Source organism: Macrobrachium nipponense, chromosome 15 (genome assembly GCF_015104395.2).
Source record: "Macrobrachium nipponense isolate FS-2020 chromosome 15, ASM1510439v2, whole genome shotgun sequence".
Lineage (NCBI taxonomy): Eukaryota > Metazoa > Arthropoda > Malacostraca > Decapoda > Palaemonidae > Macrobrachium > Macrobrachium nipponense.
The window spans coordinates 599,550-609,016 of NC_087208.1; the positions used below are offsets into that span (position 1 = coordinate 599,550).

A 9,467-nucleotide genomic window follows, 5' to 3' on the forward strand; every position below is an offset into this window, starting at 1 on the left:
CATATTTATGTAGAGTACAACAATAAAATACTCATGATTGTAGCTTTTATCGGTTTTGAGATGTTTTCATATAAATAACGATAATTGCCAAAATTTCAACCTTCGGTCAACTTTGACTCTACCGAAATGGTCGAAAAACGCAATTGTAAGCTACAACGCTTATATTCTAGTAATATTCAAGCATTTACCTTCATTTTGCAACAAATTGGAAGTCTCTAGCACAATATTTCGATTTATGGTGAATTTATGAAAAAAATAATATTTTCTTTACGTCCGCGCGGTAACACTTCCGAAAAAATCATACATGCGATTGTGGTAATGTTTGCACCATTTTAAATTAGCCGTTACATAAAGTTTTATATATGAAAATGTGCGCAATTTTATGTAGAATACAACAACAAATAATTGAAGGTTGTAGTTATTCTCAGTTTGAAATATTTGCATATAAATCACGATAAATAGAAAAAAAAACCACATTCGGTCAACTTTGACTCTACCGAAATGGTCAAAAAACGCAATTGTAAGCTAAAACTCTTACAGTCTAGTAATATTCAGTCATTCATCTTCATCTTGAAACAAATTCGAAGTCTCTAGCAAAATATTTAGATTTATGGTGAATTTTAAAAAAAATCTTTCCTTCCCTCCGCACGCGGATTCTCCGCCACAAATCTCCGAAATGCTTAGGTACCATTCTCGGAATATTTGCTCCGTTTCATATTAGGCATTTCATAGAGTTTTATATATGAAAATGTGCGCAATTTCATGCAGAATAAAACGAAAAATATTTGAAGGTTGTAGCTTTTCTTATTTCCGAAATAATTGCATATACAAAATATTTATATAAAAAAATTCGACATTCGGTCAAATTTAACTCGTCAGATATGGTCAAAAACTGCAATTGTAAGCTAATATTCTTACAGTATAGTAATATTCAATCATTTGTCTTCATTTTGAAAGAAATTGGAAGTCTCTAGGACAATATTTAGATTTATGGTGAATTTATGAAAAAAATATTTGTTTACGTCTGAGCGTTACGAATTCATGCATTATTTTGTGATAATATCGAAAAAAAATTAACTTGTTACATTAACCGTTTTGCGCACAGCACGATTTGAATACAATTATATATGAAATTTCGTTTTTGCGCTATCATATATCGCATTATTTATATATGATAATGATAATTTTTTTCATTTCTGATGGTTGCATACTAAACTTCAGCCAATGACAAAAAAAGGAGCCAAAAATGAACTCTTAATCTTGAAAACTAAGCGCGCTGTGATTTTTTGAAAAAAATATTTTTTCCGCTTCCGCGCTCACTCTGAAACACCTCTGGCACACGGGAGACAATTTTTTATTTACCGCTACGGCGTAAGAGGGTTAACCGTGGGCTGCCTGTATTGTGAATGGAGCAAAAATGCGTACGGGAATTGTTCATCATATGTTCTATTCTCTTACAGTTAAAGCAAGGTACCCCGATTGAGTTATTACTAACTACATTTACTTGTTGTGGTCGGCTCGGCCAGCATGGAATCAGAGGAATTTATTTCCAGTGATAGAAATAAATTTCTCGATATAATGTGGTTCGGATCCCACAATAAGCTGTAGGTCCTGTTGCGAAGTGACCAATTGGTTCTTAGCCACGTAAAAATATCTAATCCTTTGGGCCAGCCATAGGAGAGCTGTTAATCAGCCTAGTGGTCTGGTAAAACTAAGATGTACTTAACTTGTGGTTTATTCTGTTTTGAAAAAGCCTGGACCAGAGATGGGTTTAAATCTGCGCATTTAGACATGTTTTCTAACTTGTTTGTATATGTCCAGTTCTGTACTGTCGGGAGTTAATTTATCATCAAAACACCGAATTAAGGCTTCTGGCAACATTGCTGATATGAAAGTTAGATAGATAAGCCTGACAAAACCTTTGGTGGTTATCTCGGTACCATTAACCCAACCTGTCTGATTAAATTGATCCATGTATTCACTCAGATGGTCTGCGATCAGCGCAGCCTTGTCTACTAGGCTAAGTTTAGTCATGGAAATAATCTTATGTATGTTCCGCAAAGCTAACACTTCATCCAGCACTTCCTCACTACCGTAGATTGAACGTAATTTGACTTTAAATTCTTCCCATGTGTTTGCCTCTTGAAAGGAAATCCCCCTAAGGTATCACCCAGCATCAGCCTTAGGAAAATCAGTGAAGCTTTTAGCTTCCTGAAGCTGTAAGGAGCGGATTGTTTTGCACTTTGCTTTCAAATGAACATCTACGGATGAGATCCATGATTCAACCCTTGTGTCAAAAATCCATTAACATACCCTTGGAATGGTACTATGGTGGATCTTGCGTTAACTAAAGTAACAACAGGATTACTGGATGGGGTAGATGCGGATGCCCCCACAGAAGCGGTGGTAGCCATCTTTACCACAGATTTCTTATGAGCCGCTTTAACTCACCCAGAAACAGCAATCTGAACGACCTGCAGTCGAACGAGTGGGTAATTGAGTGTCTACACAGCAAATGATTAAGTCAAGTTTACTTAGCTTCGTTTATATGGTGTATCTCCTGCTTGTGTAGAAAGACGTCGTTCCAGTCAGTTGTTGATATGTCCTTGTCTCGTGGCGGATATGTTTGGTTGTTGCAATGACACAGATTGTTTCTCCCCGTCGTCCTGTTGATGATCTTCAAGGAAGTCTATGTTTACTGGTGTTTCTTGTAGCCGATGAGAAATGATGAGGATGCTGCTGATATGATGAAGATGCTGATTGATAAAATATGCTTCTGTTGTATTGGTACATAAAAGTCATTATTCATTCTAGAATTGCTCCGTTAAATGTTGGTGAAGGTCGCATGATAAACTTCATGGTATTGGGAAGCGCTGCCTGACTTATGATTCAATCTTAAGAATTGATATGAGTCAATCTTATGAAGTAATGTGAGCCAAGTCCATCGGCGTGTAACTGGTTTCCTTTGTATTTATTTACCGCTGCCACCATCCTATAGTGACTGGGACCAGCTTCAATGGAGTGGAAAGTGACAGTCACAAAGTTGATTCTTTATGATTCGCCAAGGCGAATGGCGGTTTGTTATCGAGACATATTTCAGCCTCTCTCTCTCTCTCTCTCTCTCTCTCTCTCTCTCTCTCTCTCTCTCTCTCTCTCTCTCTTTCCTCTTTACGGTGGCCGGCTGGCAGGGACTTAGATAGATTTCTCAGTTTTCACATCAGTCATGTTGAAGGATGGCTTGGAACTCTTGGACTTATAAAAATGATGTATTCTCCAAAATTTTTAAAATGATGTATTCTCCTAAATTTTTACAAGTCGATGTCCATCTTGAGATAGAAGCTTTCTGAAGAGACTTAACTTACGGAGAGGATAGTCAACGAGCAAGTGATAAAAAGTTAACAATGTTTAAACTCAGGAAGGAATCAGTATGGGACAGACGAACGCACATCCTTGACATGTGAGTCAACGATGACAACACAGTTTACTTTGGTTCTCGTGAGAGCCGGGTTTGACATACTAGTCCACGGGAAGGATGTTCGTTCGTTTGTCTGTGGTTATGATAAGTTAGCATTGCACATCCTGAACTGAATAGCTATTTTGGAGTTTTTTCCTCATTGACCTATTATATAGGGTGCAGCTGTTTCTAATAATGAAATGGATTACATTTCCATTTTTATGTAATTTTCATTACATATTGATTGCAACAGACTCGATCGAGCATCACATAGATGTGCTTAAGGAAGTACTTAGGAGACTTAGGTTAGCAGGATTGAAAATTAGGCTAGCTAAGTGTTCCTTCCTTATGAAGCAAATTACATATTTAGGTCATGTCATATCTAAAGAGGGAGTTAAAGTAAATGACGATAAAGTCAAAGCAATTGCAGATTTTCCTGTCCCAAGGACAAGGAAACAATTTAGGTAATTCTTGGGGATGGCGGGATATTTCCACAAATTTATGTAAGGGTTTTCTAACATAGCTCCTTTAACAGATATGTTGCAAGAAGACATTCAATTTTATTTGGGAGAACCGCAACAAGTAGCTTTTCAGAAAGTTAAGGACACATTAATGAATCCCCCAGTTCTGAAATTTTGCAGATTTCAGCGAATCGTTCACATTAGTGACTGATGCCAGTCAGGAGTGTATAGGTGCTTGCCCTTTGCAAAAATTTGATGGGTGGCTCCATCCCATAGCTTACTATAGTAGGAAATTTAGGACAAAGGGCAGCAATGAAAGACTAATGGCTACCGTGGATAAAGAAGCCTTTGTAATAGTATCAAGTTTAGTTCATTTTAAAATGTTACTAATGGGGAATAAAGTAGAAGTTCTTAAAAACCACAAGCCATTGTTGGATTTTTTTAATAAATCCGATCTGTCACGCAAAAGAGCTCTATGGTTCTAAACTATCAGGGACTTGACACAAAGCTCAGATATATAGAGGGTAAGTTAAATGTAGTCGCAGATGCCATTGGTAGAGTTTTTATGATATGGGAGGATTTCAAGTTGGGTTAGTTACTAGTGATTTTTTACCATGGGATTTAAGTCTTAGAGCAAAGGCAAGATGAGGATGATATTTTGGCAGACGCAAAAGCGTTCCTCTGAGGGGAATCAGTCAGAAAAGTTTGTAAGTTAATTTTTCAGGTTTAGGATTAGAGGGTAATCTGTTGGCCAGGCAAATTAAATATAAATTAAGGAATAGTGAAAGTAAAGGAGTCACAACACAGATCATTATTCCGAAAGTCCTAATTCCAGTAGTTTTAGTTATAGTATATTGCAGGATTGGTAGCCCACATTTGGGGGTAGAAAAATGTATAATTAGATGCGTAATAAGTATATTTGAAAAAACGTGGACAATGTGGAAAATTTTGTGAAAAAGTGTACAGTGTACAATGCTTGCAAACCCGAAAGGGTAACTTCTTGCAAATTAGGATCATATCCGATACCAAGTAGACCTTTTCAGAGAATACATATGGATATCTCAGGAATTTTTTGTAAATTAAAATACGCTAATAAGTACTTGTCAGTGATAATAGATGAACTAACGAGGACAGTAGAAATTTTTCCTCTTTAGTATAAAATGGCTGAAGAAGTAGCTGTAGCATTTTTCAATGGGGTCATCTGCAGATATGGCTCATCCAAGGTTTTGTTGACCTACAATTGTAGTGAATTTGTAAACAGGACCTTGAAGTATTTAGTAGAAGTCATGGGGATACAGAAAGTAACAATTATTCCATACAGACCTGAAGCTAATGGGTTATGTGAACGAGCAAACAGGAAAGTGCTCGAAGCTCTCAGGAAGACTATTGGATGAAAAAATTAAGTATATCTTAGTTTAACCAGACCACTGAGCTGATTAACAGCTCTCCTAGGGCTGGCCCGAAGGATTAGATATTTTTACGTGGCTAGGAACCAATTGGCCACATAGCAATGGGACTTTCAGCTTATTTTGGGATCCGAACCACATTATATCGAGAAATTAATTTCTTTCACCAGAAATAAATTCCTCTGATTCCGTGTTGGCCGATCTGAGAATCGAACTCGGACTACCAGATTGGCAGCTGAGCACGATAACCACACATCAAACGAGGAACTGACTATAGGAGTAAATGATAGAAATGGATAGATATATAGATATAGTTAGACATAACATTAATACTATGGTTAGTGATTCCATTAAAATGTCTCCATTTGAAGCACTGTTTGGTTGCCAGGCGCGAGCCACATTTGATTTGCTACCTATACAACATCACGGAGAAGATACAATTGAGGCATTAATTTCCGCAGCAAAGGAGAGACAGGCTTGTCTCAGCCGTAATCTTAAGGCTTAGACCTGAGAAATGGTGGAAAGAAACAACGAGAAACCATTAGATGTTAAAATTGCTGTTGGAGATAATGTATCCCTAAAAATCAATGTGAGAAATGAACTAAATTACAAGTTAGGTCCAAAATTTGAGGGACCTTTTAGAGTTATTGAAGAAAAGAAAGGAAACATATTTGTAGTCTTAGATGAAAAGACAAGTCGGTCGAAATTAATACATAGTATATCCAAGAAGAAGCATATGTGAAAATGATAAAAGCATGCAGTTGCATTTTTTTTCTAGATTTTGCGAATGGATATCGAAAGGTGATTAATCAGTTTTATGTAACATTTTTTTTTCATTCTTTTACTATTTTTTTTATTGTGCAACTGCAGCGATTTGGCGTAAAAACCCCCGGGTAATTGTTGTAATAATGAGAAAATGGGATGAAAAATGTGAGAAATACTGTGGAGTTGAGAAATATTACAAGGAATTCTTCTGGTGGTGATTTTCGGCGATTTGGAGATTCCTGGCGGTGTCAATTTTTTTTAGACGATTTTGGTGGTGACTGTGGTTCTTTATGGGGGTGGTACTGGTGCATTGTGGTTTTATGGAGCCCTGGTAAGGCGGTGTATGATATGAGGTTATATTTGGCGGTCTGTGGTTGATAACTCGGTGGTTGTGGTTTATATCCCGACGAGGTGATTTCTTGGGTGTTATTTACATGTTGTGGTATCACAAAAAGTTTACTTTGAGGTATATTTGGCAGTGTTAAATGGCTTAGGATTTAGCCTGTGGTGGTATATTTTATATAGGTGGTTATATAATAGAGATGGAAAATTTTGGGTACCCTTGTGGTAAGAGTGAGGATAATTTTGAGGTTTAATGTGGTTCTGTGATATCAGTGAAGATTTATCGAGGCTTCCCAGCGAGGATTAAAAGGATGATTTGGGGCCAATTTGGGGAATGGTGATTTCGGAGTTTAGGAGTCTGACTAGACAAGTCAATGGTGTGATATGAGGACATGTTGAATAAGCAGGTTGTTTATTGCTGACAATGCTGTGGTGTCTCGGTTGAGACCAATTGTTGATATTTTCTTTTATTGGTGATTACTCAGAGGTTTGCTCTGTTTTCAGGAATTCTACATGTTGACATTCCATGGTGAAGAATTTTGAGGTTTCATTCTGGGAATGATACTGATATGTTGCGGCAGCAATTTGTGTGGGTGATACAAACTACATTTTGTAATGGGGAAAGAGTTAAATTATTTTTTTTTTACATGGGACACCTTTAATCGGGATTAAGCGGTTTTTATGGTACCTTCATATAGGATTTCTATTATAGAGAGGAGGTAGAATTTATCTTGAGATACATAAGATAAAAGATATATTCAACATTATATTTGACGGAGATTAGCTATATAAACACTACAGGGATTTTGCTGTATAAACATTATGGGGGTTTTGATAGTATACTTGTCAGATATGGGATTAATAATGAGTGGTCAGTTAGTGATAAAAATTTTCTTAGTAAGTTTAAAAGGTTTTAGTAGATAAAGACCATATTTATTTTAGTGAAGAATTTCAGTCTTTAGTAGCCGACTATGAGAGTGAGTATGTTAGTTCATGACAGATTTGTGTGTTAAAGAAGACTTATTTTTTAATATGTAGACTTGTCGAGGGGTCAGTTAAATCCTATTAATGACGAAACACGGACACACAATGACTTTAGAGAATTACCAAGCTCACACGAGTGGTGACAACGAAAACAACTTAGGATCTACTGCGCCAGATGTTGGGTTTTCACACAGATGACGAGGTCATGGTTTGCTACAAATACAAGGACGAGATATCGTCGATGGGTTGTCTCAGGATAAATTCTGGGACAAATCAGTTGTCTACAATACTTCTACGAGGTGGGTGTAGTAAGCACTTGCATGAAGTTGCAAAATGTTTCAAGTTCAGCAATGAGGAAGCGGCTACGGTTCCTTTATTGGAAAACTGCGATACTACAGTTTATCAACAAGTGTTAGGACATACCTACAGGGGTACTACGAGGCAGTAAAAGTTCTGCCTACATTGGAGACTATTAGAGTTCCACAGCTAGAGGATAATGGTGAAGATGGATTTTTCTTCGCAGAATGCTTCACAGTTGCAGTGATTGCCGTTATGGTTGCGATAATGATGGTCACAATTTGCATTGCAGGAGCCATCAAACTTGGATGCAGCTGCCGAGGTAGGAGGACCCCAGCAGCAGAAGTGGCCCTGAATCATGTGGCAAGTTAATTACATTATGAACTAGTATATGCCAATAGCCAATGTAGTGTGCACACGAGTAGGTGGCCAAGCCATGTTAAGGCACTGGTCAGCTGTGTAAGTGGATATATATTAAAATAAATGGGGTTGATAACCTTAGCGCTTGGTGTTTAGAGACAGGTGCAAAACAGTGAATTACTCAAGATGCTGATATGAGACACATGTCAAAAACACGCCGATCACCATGACGGGATGCCGGTCGCATTCCAGAGGAATGAGGTAAACTGGGAAGGAAAGGTCACTTTAGGTCACTTCAAGTCCTCACAGCAATTGGCGTGTTGTCGACTTGTCTCATATCAGCATCTTGAGGAATTCACTGTTTTGCCCCTGTCTCTAAACACCAAGCGCTAAGGTTATCAATCCTTTTTATTTTAATATATATCCAATTATACATCTGACCAGTGCCTTAACATATATACATTGTCACAGGGCAGGGTGGGTGTAATATTTTGTTTTGGAAAATCTGGAGGAATTTTTTCTATTTTTAAAATTCTTTTTGTAAATGACAGCTGACTAGAGGTGACCTACCACATGTGAGTAGAAAATGAAAATATGTACCTTTAGTAAATCTCCACAAATTACTTTCAGAATAGGATTAAAGGTAAATATGTCCATTTATGAATTTAGTTCACTAAGGTGATCAGAAGACTAATAAGATTACAGGAGCTCTCACTGACTCCATGTCACTGTATCAATTCTGAATATTATGTACAATATGAAGAACAAATATGCCATTGGTTTGCAAGCAAAACACAAGTCTAGTGAGTCTCGGGAATATTATCTCAAAGAATGGCACTATCAGTAAATGTATAGAGGCACTGTTGAACTACAGAAGACACATGCAATGGGGACATATACACAAATCTGCAAAGCAAATAACGTTGTAACACGTGGGATAACAGCGAGAAAGCTCACTCAACTGAACCGTCCTTAACGGATGGACCCCCTCATAAGAGTATCAATAACAAAGTTTTGGGTGGTGGAAAGACCCACTCATAGTGATCATCAATATTATGCGACATTGATTTGAAGGAATCAGGCAGGAAAAAGTTTCCATTTCTTCTATAGCCCATAAATTCACTGATGGCAACTTTTAGACTGGCTAAAATAAAGAAGCAAACAGCTCGATAGCTAGTTGTGATCTTGACTTCAAGCAAGCATGTACTGCCTCTCATTCTCACATGACGTTTTATTATATACTAGCTGACCAACCTGGCGCTGCATAGGAAATCTCTGATTGCAACTGTTAAACTCTCTCTCTCTCTCATTCCTGTTAAGATAGTTGCTTCTCGCACCACTTTCCTATTGGGGCTTCAGGAGTGTCACTGTTTATCTCTACGACCTTAAAAACTTTGG

The 9,467-nt window shown here is 37.5% G+C and overlaps 1 protein-coding gene across 1 annotated transcript in view; it reads left to right on the forward strand.

Annotated features, from left to right (window-relative positions):
- LOC135226957 (zinc finger protein 260-like) overlaps nucleotides 1-8,096 on the forward strand; it is a 554,628-nt gene extending 546,532 nt beyond the window's left edge. The window contains exon 7 of the mRNA XM_064266642.1: nucleotides 8,002-8,096. Coding sequence (XP_064122712.1) covers nucleotides 8,002-8,081 — 80 coding nt within the window. The 3' untranslated portion in view covers nucleotides 8,082-8,096. The remainder of the gene's footprint in view (nucleotides 1-8,001) is intronic.
- The last annotated feature ends 1,371 nt before the right edge of the window (nucleotides 8,097-9,467 follow it).